At 43.2% G+C, this 23,305-nt stretch overlaps 1 protein-coding gene and 1 non-coding gene across 2 annotated transcripts; both read right to left on the bottom strand.

The window, feature by feature from the left end:
* Positions 1 to 9,039: 9,039 nt before the first annotated feature.
* Positions 9,040 to 9,111, bottom strand: TRNAS-GGA (transfer RNA serine (anticodon GGA)). The gene has a single exon. It is a non-coding gene; the product is annotated as a tRNA-Ser (tRNA).
* A 3,231-nt stretch (positions 9,112 to 12,342) lies between these two features.
* On the bottom strand, positions 12,343 to 15,483 carry GADD45A (growth arrest and DNA damage inducible alpha). The gene is made up of 4 exons (XM_061411646.1): positions 15,188 to 15,483; positions 14,563 to 14,664; positions 14,079 to 14,316; positions 12,343 to 13,015 (listed from the first exon to the last, which is right to left on the bottom strand). The coding sequence occupies exons 1-4, from the start codon at positions 15,229 to 15,231 to the stop codon at positions 12,902 to 12,904; spliced, it is 498 nt and encodes a 165-aa protein (XP_061267630.1). The 5' UTR covers positions 15,232 to 15,483; the 3' UTR covers positions 12,343 to 12,901.
* Positions 15,484 to 23,305: the final 7,822 nt, after the last annotated feature.

A 23,305-nucleotide genomic window follows, 5' to 3' on the forward strand; every position in this document is an offset into this window, starting at 1 on the left:
GTATGGTAGCTCCTACTAACACTGTGCTAAGTATGTCCTAGAATAAACCCAGAAAAGACTAGGATCCCCCAAGATAGGGAGGGTAGGGGTAGAGGGTGGGTATTACTATGCAATGTGGTAAATGCTATTCTAAGAAGTGGCACTGCCTGAGTGAGTCAGAAAAGGTTTCATGGGGGAGGCTGAGCCTTGAAGTATGAGTAGGAGTTTGTTAGTGAAGACTAGGGAAAGGATATTCTCAGCTGCTAAAACAGTGTGTACAAGCTAGATTCTAAAGAAGTCTGCATATCAGACTTCTGTTACTTCTGGGTAACAGATCTCTGAGGCAGGATTACAGGGAGGAACAAGCTGATGAAGTTGGGAAAGAAGCTTGAATTGAGTCATCAAAAGCAAAACTTTTCTACTGATTATAAAGGCAAGGTAAGGGAGTTAGTAGAGTTGTTTAAGCAGGGGTTTGACATGTTAAGCTTTGTTTCCTTAAAGATAATTAGACTGAATAAGGAGAAAGAACTAGTGAAGAGAAACTGACAGTGGTTATTTCTAAGCCCCCACCAGGATTTCATAATTCTTCTATTGAACTTTGTTCAACTCCTTCATTCCAAACCTTTATCACCCTACTCAAACTCTCCCTATTTATTTCATTCCCATCAAGTAAATAATCCTGCCTTCCCCAACAAAAAAATGCTGGGGCCATTTGGCCTGAATTTTTAAAACTCCCTACCTCTCCACATCCAAATTTCTGCATCACACCCAACCAAGTAACTTCTATCAGGCTCACAGGTGAGAAGCAAGTCCACCAGCTATTCCTGGAGCCCCTTCTCCTCTTTTCTTCTTTCTCACCAAAATTTCACCAGAGAGTGGTCCACCTTCCATGTCTTCTCTTCCCCACCTCCTGTCTTCTCAATCGACTGCAATGTGGTTTTACTCACACCGACACAGAGAAACTGATTTCACCCAATGAAATGGACAGTGAACTCTTAATTTCCAAATTCCATGGAACCTTTCAGTCTCTGCTTTAGGGACTCCTCTGACAGTGAGAATTATTCTCTTCTGTAAACTCACTATTCTGCCCCTCCAGCTTCTGTGACATCAAGACTCATTTCCCCTCTATGTCTGCCTTTTAATATCCCACCTTGAGTCCCAAGTTTCTATCCTTGGCTGACAGCTGCTCTGCTCACTTTATCCATTCTTCTTGGTGAGCTCATCCACTCTCACAGTTAGTATATGCTGAGGATTCTGAGATCAAAACATCCAGTCCAATTTTGTCCAAGCATCCAACTTATCTGTTCTACTGGACACTTCTAACAGGTAATTGCACAAGTATTTGAAACATAATGCATCCTAGACTAAACCCATTTCCCCTCCAGAAACTTTAACTGACAGCCATATTATCTCTAAATTGCCTCAGCTGGAATCCTAGGAGGCATTCAAGAATTCCCCCTCATTCCTTACATCTGGTCACCCAGTCTCACCTATTTCATTTCCCAGATACTTCTAAAATCCATCTCTTATTTTCCTAACTGCAAGTCCAGACCTGTATCACCCCTTGACTGAACTGCAAAAGTGTCCCATGTAGACTCCAGCCTCCATGGTTGCCCTAGTATTAGGATGGCCAACTTTTTCTGTTTATTTGGGACTGTCTCAGTTTTTACCTGAAAGTCTTACATCCAGTCCCCACTCTTAGTCGCAAATAAAACTAAAACCCTATTTTTAACTGAAAATGAAATTACACACATTACTGAAAATCCATGAGCCTCTCTTCAGGTATAGCTGGATTCAGGAGCTCTGCTTATAAGATTCACCTCTGCTCTTTGCTTTTTTTAAAACTTTTTGTTTTGTATTGGGGTATAGCAGATTAACAAAAAGTGTTGTGACAGTTTCAGGTAAACAGTGGAAGGACCCAGCCGTAGATAGATATGTAGCCATTCTCCCACAAACTCCCCTCCTATCCAGGCTGCCACATAACACTGAGCAGAAATCCATGTGCTATACAGTAGGTCTTTGTTGGTTATCCATTTAAAATATAGCAGTATGTTCACATCCTTTCCAGACTCCCCAACTATCCCTTCCCCTCATCCCTCCCTCTGGCAACCGTAAGTTCATTCTCCAAGTCTGCGAGTCTCTTTCTGTTTTTTAAGTAGGTTCATTTATATCATCTCTTTTTAGATTCCACATATAAGGGCTATCATATGAAATTTCTCCTTTGCTGTCTGACTTAATTCACGCAACAGGACTGCCCTTTGCTCTTGAATAAACTTACTCTCCGCGGCATGCAAATACCTGCCAATAATCCTAGACTCATTGATCAGCTTGGCAGCCTGTAAAGAGATTCTCTGCTCTGACAGAGAAGTCTCAGGAAGATTTCTGATTGGCCCAGCTGATGTCACATGATCCATCCCCATCCCAATCACCATGGCCAGGAAGATGACCCAGGCCTATATTCCAAATTTCCTTTTGAGGCTGAGGTGAGGGGGTGCTAACCAGAAAGGAGGCCGAGGAGGGGAGCAGGACAGACAAGAACAACAAACAGTTGTCCCTTTACATTACGCTCCCCTCCAATCCCATCACACTGATCCGGGTAATTAAATTCATCTGAGAAGAGTGAACCATAACCACTGTTAGCCCACTTTACTCTTCCAAATAAAATCCTCAGAGTCCCCTCATTGCCTGCAGGGCAAAGTCATGCTCCTCAGAAGGACATACAAGGCTCTCTCTGAGCTGGTCTCCGTCTACCTTTTTAGTCTACCTTTCTCCACTCCTTCCTTAACACTTAATCCTCTAGCAAACACCACAGACTAAAAGAGTCCCTCGTGCACAGCATTTTTCTCCCCTGACTCGCTTTTAACCATGCTTCAAGACTCAGGTCAAGCATCACCCTTTCCTGGAAGGCTTCCTCACCACCACCACCACCCTAAACACACACACAGCGCATGCCCAGACTTGCCAGGCCACCACACCACCTTGAAAATTCTGTGTCTGTCAGCTCCTACATGGACTGCAGGTCGAAACCGCACCACAATCATCTTTCTATAGCAAGTTCCAGCACAGAACTTGGCACACGGCATGCATTCAACCTTTGATTTTGAACAGAAACTGCTCTGCTTTGATAATCCTAATGAGTGATAAAGGACCAAATTAAGTTAATGGAAATGGAGAGGAGAAACTAGATTAGTGGAAATTAACATAATTTAATTGGATGATGCCTTTTCACAGTCTGTTGTGTAGTTTACTGGGGGGAGGTGCTTTCTTTTTCACTGAAGTCACCCTCTAATTTGCAAACATAGAATAATGATACAAAATACATACATACATAGGAAATTACTCACTGGTGGGAGATGTAGTTATCATTAGGGCACATATATTCAGTATCTCCAGGAACTGAGCCAAGTGCTCTCTATGCATTTTTAATGAGCATTGTTTTGTTTAATCCCCACAAACAAACCAATTGTTTGTGGGGATTAAAACACAAACAAACCAATGATATAAGCTTTGCTTATTTTCCCACTTTCTGGGAGAAATCACTGAGGTTGAGAGAAGTTACACTACCTTTCACAAGTCCTAGCTGGGATCCAAGACTCAAGCTCAGGTCTTTCTGGCTGTAAAAGCCTATTGTCGAATGCTTCCCTGGTGGCTCAGTGGTAAAGAATCTTCCTGTTAATGCAGAAGACACAGGTTTGATCCCTGGTCTGGAAAGATCACACTCAACCCAGAGCAACTAAGCCCATGCACCACAGCTGTTGAGCCTGTGCTGTAGAGCCTATGCAGAGAAGGCAATGGCAACCCACTCCAGTACTCTTGCCTGGAAAATCCCATGGATGGAGGTGCCTGGTAGGCTGCAGTCCATGGGGTCGTTAGGAGTCAGTCATGACTGAGCGACTTCACTTTCACTTTTCACTTTCATGCATTGGAGAAGGAAATGGCAACCCACTTCAGTATTCTTGCCTGGAGAATCCCAGGGACGGGGGAGCCTGGTGGGCTGCCGTCTATAGGGTCGCACAGAGTCCGACACAACTGAAGGGACTTAGCAGCAGCAGCTAGAACCTGTGAGCCACAATTACTGAAGCCTATGCACATCAGAGCCAGACATCCTGGAATGTGAAGTCAAGTGGGCCTTAGAAAGCATCACTATGAACAAAGCTAGTGAAAGTGATGGAATTCCAGTTGAGCTATTTCAAATCCTGAAAGATGATGCTGTGAAAGTGCTGCACTCAATATGCCAGCAAATTTGGAAAACTCAGCAGTGGCCACAGGACTGGAAAAGGTCAGTTTTCATTCCAATCCCAAAGAAAGGCAATGACAAAGAATGCTCAAACTACCACACAATTGCACTCATCTCACACGCTAGTAAAGTAATGCTCAAAATTCTCCAAGCCAGGCTTCAGCAACCATGAACTTCCTGATGTTCAAGCTGGTTTTAGAAAAGGCAGAGGAACAAGAGATCAAATTGCCAACATCCGCTGGATCATGGAAAAAGCAAGAGAGTTCCAGGAAAACATCTATTTCTGCTTTATTGACTATGCCAAAGCCTTTGACTGTGTGGATCACAATAAACTGTGGAAAATTCTGAAAGAGATGGGAATACCAGACCACCTGACCTGCCTCTTGAGAAACCTATATGCAGGTCAGGAAGCAACAGTTAGAACTGGACATGGAACAACAGACTGCTTCCAAATAGGAAAAGGAGTACATCAAGGCTGTATATTGTCACCCTGCTTATTTAACTTATATGCGGAGTACATCATGAGAAACGCTGGACTGGAAGAAGCACAAGCTGGAATCAAGATTGCCGGGAGAAATATCAATAACCTCAGATATGCAGATGACACCACCCTTGTGGCAGAAAGTGAAGAGGAACTAAAAAGCTCTTGATGAAAGTGAAAGAAGAGAGTGAAAAGGTTGGCTTAAAACTCAACATTCAGAAAACAAAGATCATGGCATCTGGTCCCATCACTTCATGGGAAATAGATGGGGAAACAGTGGAAACAGTGTCAGACTTTATTTTTCTGGGCTCCAAAATCACTGCAGATGGTGACTGCAGCCATGAAATTAAAAGACACTTACTCCTTGGAAGGAAAGTTATGACCAACCTAGATAGCATATTCAAAAGCAGAGACATTACTTTGCCAACAAAGGTCCGTCTAGTCAAGGCTATGGTTTTTCCAGGGGTCATGTATGGATGTGAGAGTTGGACTGTGAAGAAAGCTGAGTGCCAAAGAATTGATGCTTTTGAATTGTGGTGTTGGAGAAGACTCTTGAGAGTCCCTTGGACTGCAAGGAAATCCAACCACTCCATTCTAAAGGAGATAAGCCCTGGGTATTCTTTGGAAGGAATGACAGAGAATGAGATGGCTGGAAGGCATCACTGACTCAATGGATGTGAGTTTGAGTGAACTCCGGGAGTTGGTGATGGACAGGTAGGCCGGGCATGCTGCAATTCATGGGGTCACAAAGAGTCAGACACAACTGAGCAACTGAACTGATGCACATCAGAGCCATGCTCCGCACGGCAATGAGAAGCCTGTGCATCTCAACTAGAAAACAGCCCTCGCTCAACACAACTAGAGAAAACCCATGCGCAGCAACAAAGAACCAGCATAGCCAAAAATAAATTTTTGAAAAGCCTATTGTTTTAACTGCTATACTCTTATTCTTGATCATTTGCCAGCTCTGTCCAGTTATACAAAGAAGCCCAAAATGAAATCAGAAGGCTCTTCTCCAGGTGAACCTTTTATCAGAGTGATTATTTTGATACTGTGGTGATGTAATCAGGTGTTAAGTGGTGATGGTAGGAAAGTTTGCTGCTTTTCTGCATAAGTTCTCAGACACTTAATTGTAGAAGATATATTAGCATAAAGTACCCAGGGACACAAAAGTCACTTCTCCCATGAGGAGGTTCTAGGATGAAAGACAACAATTCTTAGAATTCTCTCCTGGTTTTGTCCCCTTTAGTTTTCCTGGGGCTCTGTCCCACTTAGTGGATAAGTAAAAGATTAGATCCAATTAGTTTCAGCCTCCCCTAGGCTAACCTGTGCTGTCTGGCTGGCCTTTAAGAGACAGTTTAGAATAGAATTTTGATTTTCCCTTTCCTCGCCATGTGGCTTTAGAAGAGTCTCTTGACCTCTGAGCCTCAGGAGCTTTGGCAAGGAACCAAATGGAGTAATAAATGTGAAATCACGTTATAAGCCAGAAAGTACTTAACAGATATAAGAAAAATAGGAACTCTACTCACTTCCCAAGCACCTTACCTTATGCCTGACGTTGAGCAGTCTTCTGTACAAGAGCTTGTCTTTACAATGCTGTCAACTTCTTGTCTTGTCCAAGTGCCCAGCCCTGTGTCTGGTGCATAACAGGTCTGTTGTTCTCTCAATTCAAGGAAACCCTAAGGGCCAACCTGTCCGTGGACCATCCCACCTTTTGTAGTTCTTTTCCTCAGTGCTCAGTTGTATATGACTCTTTGCAACTCCATGACTGTAGCCCACCAGGCTCCTCTGTCCGTGGAATATTTTCCAGAGAAGAATACTGAAACGGGTTGCCATTTCTGACTCCAGGGGATCTTCCCAACCCAGAGATAGAACCTGCAGCTCCTGCATTGGTAGGCAGATTCTTGATAGAACCGTACCACCTGTGAAGCCCTAGTTCTTTGAACTAGTACAGAATAATAAACTAGTAAATTTTAACTCTGTCCACAGGCAGCAAATTGCTCTGGTTATACCTCTTCCCTGAGAGTCTCTTTAATCTTTGCAGAGAAACCTATGTCCCTCAGCTCCTGGGGGGCTGACATCAGAGAGACTGATCCCGATGAAAGCTGCCCCGCTCCCACCCACTCCCCCAAGATTTGTAAAGCGTGATTCTACTGAGTTTCAGGTGGAAGAACTCCAAGAAAGCATGCAGTGTTTGTCAAACTGCCCTGCTAATAAGAACTACCTGAAGTACTTGTTAAAAAAAATAAATTCTGAGCCTTTCCCAGCCCCATTTAATCTGAAGCTCTTGGGAAAGGGTCTTAGAGCTGTATTTTTAACATACAGCCCTAGGTCTTCATTGTCTATTGGAAAATGTGAGAAATTCTGGAGGACAAATCCCTTATTTTTACACAAGAAGAATCTGAGCCCCAGAATGAGAGGTATTTGTCACTGGGGGAGGGTGAGTGAAGGGTGGACCCCACATGCCTAAAAGGATTAGGAAGGGAAACCTAAGTGAGTCCAGGAGGCTTAAATTAACAATAGGCAAGGGCAAAGTCTGTAGCAAACTGGGAATCCTTGTCTAAAATGGAGGAGCCTCCCTCAGCTGCAGCCAATTGCTACCATGCAGACTGTGGGCCCACTGTTGCCACAAATAGCAAACTTCCAAGAGACAATAGAAATAAAGATTTTTCTAAGAAATTTCTTCATGTATAAATGTTGACAACTTAAAAAAATATATGTTTTTAAACAACGTGTAGGCCAAATTTCTCTTAGCTACCAGTTTCCAGGGGCTTCTCTCATGGCTGAGTGGTAAAGAACCCACCTGCCAATGCAGGAGACATGGGTTGGGAAGATGCCCTGGAAAAGAAAATGGCAACCCACTCCAGTGTTCTCGCCTGGAAAATTCCACAGAAAGAGGAGCCTGGTGGGCAACAGTCCATGGAGTTGCAAAGAGTCAGACACGACTGAGCACAAAACCAAAACAACAAATCCCTATGTGAGGGTTGTGGCTGTCCCAGAAACTCACCCCAAATGTGCTTCAAATATACCCTCCAGAGCTACAGCTCCTCTAGAGGAACAAGTGTCCCTTCACCATCCCCTGGCCAGTCTCTTCATCCTTTGGGTCTGACTCGATCTTCCAACTTTCCCGGCCCCCCAAGAACACTTAAGCCTTGAACACAGCACATTGTCACTGATGGCCCTGCATCACAGGTGTCAGTCTTTTACACTAAACTGCACATATTCTTAAAGACAAAGACCTTGTTTTTACACTTTTGCAGCCTTGGGACTTAGTGCCCAGGGCATGACGGGCTTTCAGTAAATAGCATTAAAGAAGTGAATGTGTTGATATTGATTTCCTTATTTGATAATAAACTTTCTAAGGACAAGCGCTACCTCTTAGAGGCTACCTCTGTCTATTCTCTGCAGTACCTAGCAGAATTATAATCAATATTCAATCAGTTAAGTAATTTGTGTGGTTTGCAAAATACGATGCTAGCTTCTGATCAAAGAACTCACAGCCTTTTTCTGCAAGTCATCCTCATGTGCCCTCCAGAAATTTCTACCCCTTGAATTCTCATAGCAGTTCTCTGGGTGCTTCTGCTTTGGATTTTATCTGTTGATGTTTGTGTCTCATTACTTCACTAGGCTGGAAACTCTTTGAGGTCAGAGTAGGTTTCTGATTTTTCTTTTGTAGACTTCAATATAACCAGCATAGCCCTTGCTCATAATAAGCACTCAAACAAGATGAGACTGTTGGATGGCTTCATCGACTCAATGGATGTAAGTTTAAACAAACTCTAGGAGATAGTGAAGGACAAGGAAGCCTGCCATGCTACAGGCCATGGGGTCTCAAAGAGTCGGACATGACTGAGTTACTGAACAACAACAAAATTCTTTCTTCGTGATCTTCATGAATACAACCTTTTTACACAGTTTCTTATGTTTATTGTGCTGTGTGCTAAGTCTCTTCAGTCATATCCAACTCTATAGACTGAAGCCTGCTAGGCTCCTCTGTCCATGGGATTTTTTAGGCAAAAACACTGGAGTGGGTTGCCACCCCCTTCTCCAGGGGATCTTCCTGACCCAGGAATCAAACCCGCATCTCCTGCATTGCAGGCAGATTCTTAACCGCTGGGCCACTGGGGGAATCCTGATGTTTATCTAAGGATTGTTTAAAAGGAAAAAAAAAAAAGATTCAGTTCTGTTTGAGGGACACTATTGTCGTGTCATGTCATGAATTCGCTCAGTTGTGTCCTACTCTTTGCAACCCCGTGGACTGTAACCCACCAGGCTCCTCCCTCCATGGGATTCTCCAGGCAAGAGTACTGCAGTGGGTTGCCATTTCCTTTTCCAGGGAATCTTCCCAACCCAGGGATTGAACCTGGGTCTCCTGCGTTCCAGGCAGATGCTTTAACCTCTGAGCCACCAGGGAAGCCCCCACCTCCCAGCCTGGTGTTAAATCATGCCATTGAGAGTTTTATTCATTTAAAGGAACCACATCTCACTACTTGCAGCCTTCTACCAAATCTCAAAGAATAAAATTGAACCCATATAGTTGAAAATTGAGGAAACAATGATTTTATAAGGGTTATAGTAAGGCATCTCAAAACATGCTTTGACAATACTTCCAATTAACAATATACAAACAGCTCTTTCCTAGCCATGACACTTTCTTCATTTGGGAAGTAAAATATGTATTATGGGAGATTACTTACCTTCATGAGTCCTTTCATTATAGAAATTTAATTTACTGAGGGCCTTGATGAACTGCAGGAGGGAGGAGTCAATACTATTTATGACACTGAGGTAAAGTTGCCAGTGGGAAAAGTAGGTATTTTCCACAAACAACACATCTTAGAAAGAGAAGGGGATTTCTGTCCCCTCTGTAACATTTCCACCTACTTGCAATAAGCAGGGTTCAGTTCAGTTTCTGCCATAAGGGTGGTGTCATCTGCATATCTGAGGCTGTTGATATTTCTCCCAGCAATCTTGATTCCAGCTTGTGTTTCTTCCAGTCCAGCATTTCTCATGATGTACTCTGCATAGAAGTTAAATAAGCAGGGTGACAATATACAGCATTGACGAACTCCTTTTCCTATTTGGAAGCAGTCTGTTGTTCCATGTCCAGTTCTAACTGTTGCTTCCTGACCTGCATACAGATTTCTCAAGAGGCAGGTCAGGTGGTCTGGTATTCCCATCTCTTTCAGAATTTTCCACAGTTTATTGTGATCCACACAGTCAAAGGCTTTGGCATAGTCAATAAAGCAGAAATAGATGTTTTTCTGGATCTCTCTTGCTTTTCCCATGATCCAGCGGATGTTGGCAATTTGATCTCTTGTTCCTCTGCCTTTTCTAAAACCAGCTTGAACATCAGGAAGTTCACGGTTCACGTATTGTTGAAGCCTGGATTGGAGAATTTTGAGCATTACTTTACTAGCATGTGAGATGAGTGCAATTGTATGGTAGTTTGAGCATTCTTTAGCATTGCCTTTCTTTGGGATTGGAATGAAAACTGACCTTTCCCAGTCCTGTGGCCACTGGGTTAATGGTATTTAAAGCAACAACTGAAAAATACTAGCAACATTTAGAGGCAGAATCTGCCCCGGTAATTGCATACTTGTTTACAATTAACTCAATTGTTTCAGAGTGGATTTTTCAATGCCCTGTTACTTTTGTGTTATGCTCAATCAGGAACGAATAACAACTGTTAAAACTTAAACACCGATAAACACCGAAACTTCAAAATCCGGTGAATTGTCGGGATTTTTCTGAAAGCAAACAACTTCAAGGATGCACACTACCACTTTCATATCTCTCAGCACTATGAAATAAGAATTCACATTCAAGGCACTTTTCTTTAAATATGTATGTTATAAGCATCAGATTTTTCTGATGCCTTAGAAGTTTTCCTATTGCCATCGCCCCAGTTTCAGTAATAGACACTGTATTGACACCTATCAGGTGCCAGGTGGTTTGCATTCATTATTTGTAAATCAGAGTCAGACACACTGAGTGACTAAGAACATCCATAAGCTGCTCCTCCCCACTCTGCCTTCCTAGTTTAATTTACTCGTCTTTGCAGGAGGGTCTTTAATCAAGTAGTTTTGGGAAAGAATTAGAAGTATTTTTACTTAATGGGAAGAAAAAAAACCTGTTTAAAACTCACTGCTTTCCATCTTCTGATATTGTAAAAGACAACTATTAAATAGCAGTTACGTTTTGGATCATGCACTAGCTTAAATAAGATACAAGCCTAAACAAGGACTAAAACTCCACATTTCTGGTAGATGTGGAAAAACAGAAACTTAATTGCAAGGTGAAGGGCTCATGTGCCTGTTATTCCTAAGATATGCAGAAACTTGGTGCTTTTTGTAACTGTTAGCTGGCACATCTCTCCTCTGATTTCTACTTTTTCCTGATTGTATGTAGTCATGACAAGGGTGGGAGACAGATGGCCGGGGAGCCATGGGGTGTTTTGGGGGAGGGTATAGTTTGAGAAGTAGGCAAAGAAAAATCCTGTGAACCAAAGCTATATTAGGCCTTTCCTCAGTAGGCATTTTTGCTTTCTTTGGCTGTATGTCCAGAAGATTGTTGCAGTTAATTATCAAGTGACTGTTCCAAGTATAAGATGACTGTTCTGCTAAAGCCTTTCATTTCTTTTGCTCTTTTCTTCCCTCTCCCATCTAATTTAGCCAAACCCCTCAGAACCACAGCACGCATGTTCAGCTGAAAGGCACACAGCTCTAGAAAGAGAATAATGGCACCAGAATCTTCGGCAGGCCACTTCCCTGCTTCCTGAATGTGCTTCTGCAAAATGCATAGCCTTGGACGGTTGCGGTCACTTTCCAATTGGCCTTCTCACCTATGGCAGCTTATCCAATAACCCGTCTTTCAGTGCCCAACGTTATCTTCCTGAAACACTGATCACGTCACTCCCTGCATGAAGGCGTCTGCAGACTAGCCACAGTTTACAGAAGAAAGCCCAAATGCTAAGGGTGACATGGAATGCCATTCCCGGTCTGGGCCTAATCCCCACCTACCTTTCAGCCTTATCTCTCCCTTATCTTTCTATGCCAGAGGCACACACAGAATCACTCTTGTTTCCCTGAACAGGTTTTGGTCTTTTAGGCCTCCACACCTTCCCAGAAACTAGTGCTGCTGCTAGCAATATCCTTTTCCTGTTTTAAGATCCAAATAAAATGATCTCTTCCCAGGAAAAACTTCACTGGTCTTGCAGGTAGGTCTTTGGTGACTCCCTCCCCTCTGCTTCTGTAACATGTTGCAAATAATCTTATTATAGTACTTTAACTGTATTTATCCATGTTTTGCAAGTGCAATTTCCCACACCACTTTTCCCTAACTCCAAACTAACTCCTAAATCACTTTTGTTTTTCTGACTTTTGGTGTAGGGTAGAGCAGGGCATGCCTAAAATGCCCACTAAATAAATAAAAACCAATATCATGCCATGTTCAGCCCAAATGTTTTGAGTAGAAAAATATTTTATATACATACATACACACACATCTATATATACAGATGCACATATAATATATATACATGATTTCACATGGGTTTTAATTTTTCCATATTGGAAAAAAAAAACTTGTTTAAAAGAAAATAAAGTACAAGTTAAAAGAAACAAAAGCACACATTAAGAAATGATGCAATTATTCCATACCAGTTTATTGTAGGTATTGTGTTTCAAAAAATTTATAGCATAAATAACCTTTCATGTCATAAAATAACTTAGTACAATTTATAATAAAACTTTGAGAATATCTCATCAAAATACAATAAAATATGGTTTTAAAATATGATTAACCTTTTTTTTTTTTAAACTTGAGGGCATAAAAACCAAAATTACCCAAACTATGGCTGCACATTTAAACTTTAACAAAGCATATTTGGTTTATTAAAATGTAACTCAACCATCCTAAATTAATACATAGTTTTGTTTTCCTTCCTGCATGGTTCTTTGTAATTTCTGTTCCTTTTAACTTGTATTTCTGTTTCCACACAGCTTCCTTCTTCATTTTCACCTCTTTCCATCTGCAAAGTCATCTATCGCCGGGCTCCCAGAACATGTAGTTGAACTCACTCAGCCCCTTGACATCAGTTTCTGTAATCCTTGCATCAGTGTAGGGAGTAACTGCTTGAGTAACTACAAAGGTATTTCAAAACTTCAGTGCAATTTGGTTCAGTTATTTTCATTCAGATGCCATCACCGTTCAGGGAGATTAATCACTGGAACCCACTGATCCATGTAGCGACTTTCCCGGCAAAAACAAATAAGTTGACTTAAGGCAGGATCCTTCCACTGTGATGAATGCGGATTCTGGGAACAAATTTAGAAAAAATAAAATTATTATTTTTTAAAAAATCAGACTTTGCTACTAATTACAACACTTCTGAGGGGAAGACGCTTGAACATTCTATACTTTGGCTGTGTGACAGACCACTTAAAACCATTAAAAAATTTTTTCCAGGTAGTTGGGTTTCCTGCAAAATCGTTAAGGGTAATTCTCTACGAAGCTATACTCTGCAAAGTCTGAATACATGCAACTAACTGAGTCATATATATGTTTTCATATTTATTCAGTTTTTGCATGAGAGTATTATTCAATAGGCTTGTCCTACCAAACTTGTACCTTGGTGCACACCTGAGAAATACTTCCATGCTGGGCTACCAGGAGTTTAGAGCTGCAGAGCAGTTAACTAAAACTGCCACCTGTTATCCTCCCAAAAGAGAGAGTAGTATTTTTCAGGAGAAGCAAAATAATGAGGCTGCCACTTAAGGAGATCAGTCAAAGTGTCCCAAAATGTAAAAGACAAAACAATCACATTTACCTCTGTAAACACAAGTTATCTACCTTTCAAAGGTTTTTATGGGGGCAAGGGGACATTTAAAAAACTGCAAGACCACAAAGAAAAAATTTCCACTCTATCCCCTTAATGTATTTCTAGGGAATTAATGAGGTCTGTCTCCTACACCATTTCTATTTTTAGCTCTGACTGGCAGAGAATGAAGCTGACTCCTTAATGAGGGTGAGCCAGGAATTTATTTGGCTTTATCTAATCTGCCCTGCTAAAGGAATTAGTCACGGGAGGTAGTGCAGATGTAGGTAGGGAGTAGCTGGACTGACAATGCTGACTCATAAGGATCTCTTCCGCTTCTGGCAGCCTCCAACGTGCTTAGACACGTTCTGTCCCAGAGAAAATCCCCATGATGAAACTAGCACATCTCGGCTGAAAGTCCAGCCACACGCTTTAATGGGTCAAAGGCTACCGTCTCTTAACCCTCGCCCATTTTAGATCTGGAGTCAGGAGACTCTCAGCCCTCACGAACTTCCTGCCAGGACTCTAACCTCGAGCTGCCCGCAAGTTCCCTTCTCCCTTACCGTCACCAGCACGCAGTGCAGGTCCGGGGGCTGCTCTGCGCCCTCGCTGGCCGCGGGGCCCGCATCGGTCTCCAGGAGCAAGAGTTCGGCCAGCCGGCCCGGGTTGCTGACACGCAGGATGTCGATATCATTCTCGCAGCAGAATGCCTGGATCAGGGTGAAGTGGATCTGCAGAGCCACGTCCCTGTCGTCGTCCTCGTCCGCGGCCAGCAGGCACAGCACCACGTTATCCGGGTCGCTGCGGGCAGGGAACGAACGGGCTGGTGAGCCCAAAGGCAAGACCCGCCGCGTGGCAGCCTGCACCCCCGCCCAGGTGCCAGGGGTCGCGCCCGGGTCCTCTCACTCCCCCTGGGACAAGTAGCCACAGGACAGATGGAACGCGGCAGGAAGTGGCGCTGCAGGGCGAGGGGAGACCGGTGAAAGCGACCTTCTCTGGCTGGGGCGAACAGGAGAACCAAGAGGGTCACGCGAGGGCTCCACTTACACGTTGAGCAGCTTGGCCGCCTCGTACACCCCGACGGTGATGGTGCGCTGACTCAGGGCTTTGCTGAGCACTTCCTCGAGGGCATCCCCCACCTTATCCATCCTACACGCGGGAAGAAGCAAGGGGATCCCGTCACACTAAGCCCCTCCGGGTAGTCGGCGCCTCCTCGCCCTGCACCGCGACCCTCCATACCGAGGGCACGCGCAACAGCGGCCCTCGACCTTTTGCAAACCCAGGATTCCCTGGGATATCATCCCCTTCGCCCCATAACCCTTACGCCCAGAGGCTCGGCATCCTGTGAGCAGCCCCGAGTGACATCCGCCACCCTTTCCAGAGTGCACTGCTAGTCCTTGGCGCTGGGTGCAGCCACAGGCTGTCGGCCGCAAGAGCCGCACGGGCAGGGACGGTCACGTCTGCCCTTTGCAAAGCCTCGAAGGGCTCGACCGGCGTGCGGGGTACGCTCTTCCCGTCCACGCACGCCTCCGGAGTGTTCCAGAGGAAGAAAGGCGGGATAGGAGGTACCCGCTGCAAACTTTGAACCACTTGCTCCCCCATTAACCTTGCATAGCCCGGCAGCGCGCGCAGGAGACAAGCAGAGTTTAGGCAGAGGCTCTGGCCGACTTACCTTTCGGTCTTTTGCTCTCCAGCCGAGAATTCCTCCAAAGTCATATTGCAACTGCAGGTCGCCCACAGAGAGAGAGCGGCGTGCGGGCTGCTCCTGCCACCGCCGGCGCGCGGGCGCCTGCTTTCCACACTCCCTTGCAGGCTCCTCCAGCGCCCGCCGCCACCGCGCCGTCCGCCCCGTCCGCCCCTCCCGCCCCGCTCGCTCGCTGGCTCACTAGTCGGCTCTCAGCAGCCCACTCGCCACCAACCGCGACACTAACACCACAGCTGCCTCACAGCCACTGAAGGACAAAGGCCCCGCTCCCAGGAGTTATCCTGCCAAGCCCCAGCCAACCACCATCCTCTTTATTTGCATACGCGCTGCCATTGGGCTATGCAAACCAGCCTGTTCAGACAATTTGACCTCAGCTCCAGGAACCAGGCGGAGAGGAGCGGAAGAGGGAGGGGCCAGGAGGAAAAAGAGCCTAGGGGGCGGGGGCGGGGTTGGGGTTCCGAGCCTACTCTCACCCCGTAGGCGCGGCGGGTAGGGGAGGAGATCTTTGTAGCGGGGCGGGGAGAGAAGGGTGTCTTCAGCTTGGGCTGGAGCTGGCTGCCAAGTGTTTTTCTTGTTGGTGCACTTTTTTTTTTTTAATTGTCGTTCCAAGTCTTTTGTTTTGGGGGGCTGCTATTAACATCTATTTTCAGGGTTAATCCACCCAAGTCTAGTAATTATTAGTACGCAGGTTATATAAAAAGAGTGTATCCAGACCTCTGGGGCAAAGTTTACCTCAGAAGTGTTGTTTATGTAAGTCTAAGCAAAGCTGCTTATTAGTAGTAGTATTATTTCGGTGCCCTGATGGCTGGTTTGATTTATTTTTGGAAACTTGCAAGCGTTGGAAGCTGAAAAAAGAAAAATCAACACATTTGTGTTTGGTGGTGGCAGGAAACCAAGTTGGAATCTTTTACACAGAAAGCAGAAAGACTTCCCACCTGCCCAGGGTAACTGTGGAAAACCGAGTTCAGGAGGAGCTGGTTACCACATGTATAACCATTTTATCCTAGCCTCACAACCCCAATTCACCCTTCTCAGCCTTTCCCAAAGAAGGATCCTTCTGCAGGGCACCAGCTAAGAGACAAATGTCTGACACCCACACAAGCCACACATCTAAACTCAAAATGCTCTGCATATGCTCTCAGCTTCCTTTCATAAGGCAAGTATGTCACTACCTTCCACAGGGGGCCTATGATCTCACTGTGAATTATTGATGTTAGTTGCTGAATCATGAAGTTGCAGCTATAGGTCCTTTTAGTCATAGGCTAAAATTTCACCTTTGAAATAATGGCAATCTGTGGGTGGAAAGAAAGTAGTAGCTATACATTTTTGAAAAACAAAATTGAATGTAGAGTTTGAATAGGTTGAAAGTTCTTTGTATCATGAGTTTATGCAATAAATGAAAAATATGTGTTAAATCTACTGAAGTCACCAAAAGTGGTAAAAAAGAAAAAAAAATACTCCCATATGCTTGTTTTCAAAACAATGCTTGCATTTTTAGGTCACTGTACAGACAAAGGTCACAGAAGTAATTTTCTTTTAAGTTACAAGGGAGTTTTTGTACCCGTATGTTCATATCATTCTAGACAAAATATTCTTCAGCTTTCTTGATCTTAATTTAGAGGAAAAGAAAAGTGATGGGTCAGGTTTTCTGGCTCATTTATTTGAGCTGCCATTTTGCACTTCATTTCTAACTGCATTGTCAGCAAGGGACAAGTTTTGACTAAAGGAATGGTGCTGGTCTGTGGGTCATTTACCCAGAAATGTATGTTTCATATCTATACCTTAAATTCTAACATGTAGCGTCTTTGTTAAAGAATTCCTTTAAATTGGAATTTAGGTAGGCGCTGAAGCATTTTCAGTTTTGCAAACAAAACCTGAATTATGCAATCTGGCCTGAGTCATCATTTGGAGACTGTTGAACTCTGTTCTGTGGAACTCCAAGGTTCTCCTCACTAGGTATTTCTTAGAGGTTCCTTGGAAGAAGTATGATCACTGTAAACTGACAGCAAATTAGGGAACCGAGTGAGCTTCTTGACAGCAGGGAGTGTGACTTCATCAACGTGGTATTCTTGGCACCTACCACCGTTTCTGCATTTGGTGGGAGCATGGCCAGTGTTCACTGAGTTAAGCAGAATCTGAATTGAACAATAAGATCTCAGAATACTGCAGTCCTGTGCAATGCATGAATTTCTAAGATATTTCACATTTAATTTTAGTTCAAAAAAACTTCTTTGCTATCCTACAATATACCAAGAACTGTACAATTCCTGGCCGTTGGCCTTTAAAGGGCTTACCATCTAATCATTATGCCCATGCTTGAACTGGGTTTTGGGACAAAATAGTATGCACTGTCATCAGCCAGCTATGCTGCAAGTCCCATGACTTTAGTCATCTGAACGGAAACTGTAGGACAGTAGAACCCATGAATTGTTATTCCAATTCAAGTGAACCACAGCCCTAATAATGCCCCGCCAAGGTCAACTATAAGCAGTAAAAATGCAGTATAAAAAGATTACTTCTTAATATAGGCCCAGTTTCTCACTCAACAAGTACACTGCATTCTTTATTTAATTTCAAGGGAAAGTGATTTGTTCAAGTGCTATGGGGTTGTTCTCTGTGAGATAAGCCTAGCCTTCCAGTATTCAAAAATATTCATCTGTCATACTTTCTGACTCAGATATGTTACACCATTTTGCCTCATTGCTGAGTCTGCCTAGACTGTTTCATCACTGATTATTTTGGTGTTTCCCACTGGAAGTAGAAGCTGCATTTGTCTGCCACTAGATTGCAGTTGTATATTAGGATGAATTTAGATGATACCTTTCATAAATGCTTATTAGTCCCTGGGAAGGATGGTATCCAATGATAAATTAGAGGAATAGCCCTAGATAGGTACATATGTGTATATATACTTTTTTCATATATTCTAAAAATAATCTGTATTAAAATATAATTCTAATATATATAATCATTTTAAAAATTATCCCAGGTAATTCCAAGTACTTCAACTGCACAGAACTGGAATGACCTTCTGGTAATATTTATAATGATGCTAAATGGTTATATTTGGATGTTCAGTTCAGTTCAGTCACTCAGTCATGTCCGACTCTTTGCGACCCCAAGAATCACAGCATGCCAGGCCTCCCTGTCCATCACCAACTCCCAGAGTTCACTCAGACTCAAGTCCATCGAGTCAGTGATGCCATCCAGCCATCTCATCCTCTGTCATCCCCTTCTCCTCCTGCCCCCAATCCCTCCCAGCATCAGAGTCTTTTCCAATGAGTCAACTCTTCACATGAGGTGGCCAAAGTACTGGAGTTTCAGCTTTAGCATCATTCCTTCCAAAGAAATCCCAGGGCTGATCTCCTTCAGAATGGACTGGTTGGATCTCCTCGCAGTCCAAGGGACTCTCAAGAGTCTTCTCCAACACCACAGTTCAAAAGCATCAATTCTTCAGCGCTCAGCCTTCTTCACAGTCCAACTCTCACATCCATACATGACTACAGGAAAAACCATAGCCTTGACTAGATGTATTTATATTCAGGAGTTGTCAAATAATTTTAGCACTGCTGCCTGCTTTACATCTTAAAAGTCTTTTTTTATTTTTTTCATTATTATCATACATGTATTCTTACTACTGGTTCTGTAGTATAGAATGATAAATTTTCTCTCTTTCAAAAATTCATCAATCCTTTAACATCTGAAGGAAATATGATACTTATTATTTCAGTATTAGACATATTATTCTTCACATTGAAGGATATCAATTAGTCTATGACAGATGTATTAACTATTAATACTTACCTAGAACTGTATTATATTACATTTTATTGTTAAAAATCCTAAGGTTCCTGAAGTATTTTTTTGTATAAGTCTGGTAAAGTTAGTTTCTAAAGTCAGGCTCTCAATTTCCCTCAATTTTTTTCTCAGAGAAGACCATTCAGAAAATTTACACCTAAAAATATATAATTTCTTAAGATCAATATTTCCATTTGAATTTAACATAAACGTTTAGTTTCTTGGACCATCTGGTAAGCAAATTCTGAGATGGCCTCAATGATCTCTAACCCCAATGTTAAGCTTTGTATAAGCCTTTTCCTTTGCGTGTGGGCAGAACCCATTCCTTGTTTCGAACCAATAGAATATGACAATGGTGTTGAGCTATCACACCCATGATTATGTTATATTCTATGACAAAGGTGAAAGTACTTTGCAAATATAAGTATTTAGTTGACTTTGAGTTAATCAGGAGGAAGTTTGACTGTAAATTGATACAGTCACTATGGAGAACAGTAAAAAGCTAAAAATAGAGCTACCATATCATCCAGCAACCCCACTCCTAGGCATCTATCTGGAGAAAAGCATCCCAGTGTTCATTGCAGCACTGTTGCAATAGCAAAGACATGTGGTAGTTGCTCAGTCGTGTCCGAATCTGTGACCCTATGGACTGTAGTGCGCCAGGCTCCTCTGTCCATGGGATTTTCCAGGCAAGAATACTGGAGTGGGTTGCCATTTCCTTCTCCAGACGATCTTTCCAACCCAGGGATTGAACCTGGGTCTCCTGCATTTCAAGCAGATTGTTTACCACCTGAGCCACCAGGGAAGCCCTAAAGTTCAGATGAATGGATAAAGAAGATGTGGTACATATACACAATGGAATATTACTCAGCCATTAAAAAAGAATGAAACAATGCCATTTGCAGCAACTTGGATGGACCTGGATATTATTATACTAAGAGAAGTAAGTCAGACAGAGAAAGACAAAGATCATATGATATCACTTATATGCAGAATATAAAAAATGATACAAATGAACTTATCTACAAAAGAGAAACAGACTCACAGACTTAGAAAATGAACCTATGGTTACCAGTGGGTAAGGTTGGTAGAAGGGATAGACTGAGAGCTTGGTGTTTCTGTGTACACACTGCCATATTAAGAATAGATAACCAACAAGGATCTACAGTATAGCACAAGGAACTCTGCTCACTATTCTGTAATAACCTAAATGGGAAAAGAATTTGAAGTAGAACAGAAAAATAAATAAATAAAAAGGGAGATTATGCTAGGTGGGCCTAACTGAATCACATGAGCCCTTTAGAAGAGGGCTCAACCTTCTCTGAAGAAGTACTGGAAGCATCAGAGACTTTCTTTCTTCACTGCTGGTTTTGAAGGAACAAACTTCCATTAAGCTGCAAGAAAATGGATTTTACCAACAACCTGAGGAAGCTTGGCAGTATACCCTTCCCTAGTCAAGCCTTCAGATGAGAATGTAGCCTGGTCAACACTGATTTTAGCCTTGTGAGACTCTAAAACGATCACCCTGCTAAACTACACCCAGACATCTGACCTGCAGAAACTATGTGATAATACATAAGTGTTGTTTTATACCATTAAGTAACTTGTTATTTGTAATCTGTTATGTAGAATCAAAGCCTAATACAATATTCTTAATACTATCTTGTTGTGTGTTCAATAAGTTCTTACCCTATGGAAATTTTCTTCAGCTATTAATAATCACGGCACTAGAGGCATGGTGTTGCTTTGAGCTTTAGGCTGACCACCTTGTGTTGCCATTAGCTGCTCACATTTCACCAGCCATGCAGGGGCCATCCAGCTGAGGTGTCAGATGAAGAGACTCTCTAGGACATTTTTCAGGGACCCCCTGACCCCATTTCCCCACCTTCCCACTGAGTTAAGTGTATCAGGATGTTTCTATCATGGTAGGAATGTTCTCTATGTGAATGTCTCTACTTGGTGGGCTGCTCAAAAGTGAAGAAGATAGGTGTTCTGGATGGGTAATTGGCCATTGGTGTTCTGGTAATATGACCAGGTTTCTGAATTTTCTATCTCTGAAATAGAAGAGGTGATTCTTTTTACCCATGTACTTCATTGTAAAGGTTTATCCTTCCTAACTCTTAAAAGCTTAGTTCTTCTCTGTCTACACTCACTCTCTTGGTGACCTCATCCAGTCTCATGACCTTAAATATTTATATGCTGATGACTCCCAAATATACTTCCAATCTGGTCAGTCATCTCCTCTGAACCTCAGGCTTACTCATCATCTCTGTGTTGATATACAATAAGCATCTCAAACTCACAATGACAAAAGTTGGTAATAGTCCTCCTATAGGTTAATGGCAACCCACTCCAGTGTTCTTGCCTGGAGAATCCCAGGGATGGGGGAGCCTGGTGGGCTGCCGTCTGTGGGGTCGCACAGAGTCGGACATGACTGAAGCGACTTAGCAGGATAGGTTAATGGAAACTCTGTTCTTCCCATTGCTCAGCCCCCGAGCCATGGTGTCATCCTTGACTTCTTTTCTTCACAACCCACATCCAGTCCATTAGCAAACCCTGCTGACTTACTTCAAAAAATAAAATAATTCAACCATTTCTCAGGCTTCCATTACAACTCCACCACCATCTGCCCCTTGGATAGCTGCAGCAACTGGTTTCTCTCTTTGCTTTTGTCCTTCCTCTACTCACCTCCAGCAGCCAAGGTATTCTGTATACTATGGAATACTATAATACTACATATGCTATAGAATAGCCCACCAGGTTCCTCTGTCCATGGAATTCTCCAGGCAAGGATACTGGAGTGGGCAGCCATTTCCTTCTCCAGGGGATCTTCCTGACCCAGGGATCAAACTTGTGTCTCCCACATTGCAGGCAGATTCTTTACTATCTGAGCCACCAGAGAAACCCTGAAGTATAGAATACTATAGTACTATATAAACTATGCTGCTGCTGCTGCTGAGTCGCTTCAGTCGTGTCCAACTCTGTGCGACCCCACAGACGGCAGCCCACCAGGCTCCCCGTCCCTGGGATTCTTCAGGCAAGAACACTGGAGTGGGTTGCCATTTCCTTCTCCAATGCATGAAAGTGAAAAGTGAAAGTGAAGTCGCTCAGTCATGTCCGACTCCTAGCGACCCCATGGACTGCAGCTTACAAGGCTGCTCCGTCCATGGGATTTTCCAGGCAAGAGTACTGGAGTGGGGTGTCATTGCCTTCTCTGATATAAACTATAGAATACTATATATACTATTTCTATAAAATCAAGTCAGATCACAGTCACTTCTCTGACCCAAACTTACTAATGGCTCCACATTTCACTTAGAGTAAAAGGCAAAGTCCTTACTAAGGTCTAAGAGACACTACAAAACTCTGTTCACCATGATGAAAAGTTCTAATATGGATGATGGTGATAATTGCACAACTGTTGTTGTTCAGTCACTAAGTCATGTCTGATTCTTTGTGGCCCCATGGACTGCAGCACATCAGTCTTCCCAGTCCTTCGCTATCTCCCATAGTTCACTCAAACTCATGTCCATCGGCCATCCAACCATTTCATCTTCTGTTACCCCCTTCTCCTCCTGCCTTCAATCGTTCCCAGCATCAGGGTCTTTTCCAATGAGTCAGCTCTTCGCATCCAATGTCCAAAGTATTGGAGCTTCAGCATCAGTCGTTCCAGTGACTTTCCTGTTAGTCCAGTGGTTAAGACCCCATGCTTCCAATGCAGGGGATGTGGGTTCTATCCCTGGTCAGGGAACTAAGATCCCATATGCCATGCAGTGCACCACTGTATTAATATATTAAAAAGTCACTGAGTAGTATATGTAGGGTAAGTTGTAGGTAATGTAGATTGTATCTCAATAAACCTGTTATTAAAAAAGTACTGAATCCCTCCTCGAATCTCATATTTTACTACTCTCCATCATATGCATTCCTTCCAAGCCACACTGACCTTCCTTCTGCCTCAGGGCTCTGTACTAAAAGTGTTAATTACTCAATCATGTCTGACTCTCTGTGACCCCATGGATTGTAGCGCACCAGGCTTCTCTGTTCACGGAATTCTCGCAAGAATACTGGAGCCATTCCCTTCTCCAGGGGATCTTTCTGATCCAGGGATCAAGCTCGCATCTCCCACATTGCAGGCAGATTCTTAACTAAGTCATGAGGGAAGCCCTGTACTGACTGAAAGCCATGAATATTTTCTCTTGATCATCACATTGCTCATTCCTTTCAAGTTTCTTTCTCAGTGAGGCCTACCCTGCCCACTCCTGGCATTACTGATCTCCTAAACCC

This window comes from Bos javanicus, chromosome 3 (assembly GCF_032452875.1).
Source record: "Bos javanicus breed banteng chromosome 3, ARS-OSU_banteng_1.0, whole genome shotgun sequence".
Lineage (NCBI taxonomy): Eukaryota > Metazoa > Chordata > Mammalia > Artiodactyla > Bovidae > Bos > Bos javanicus.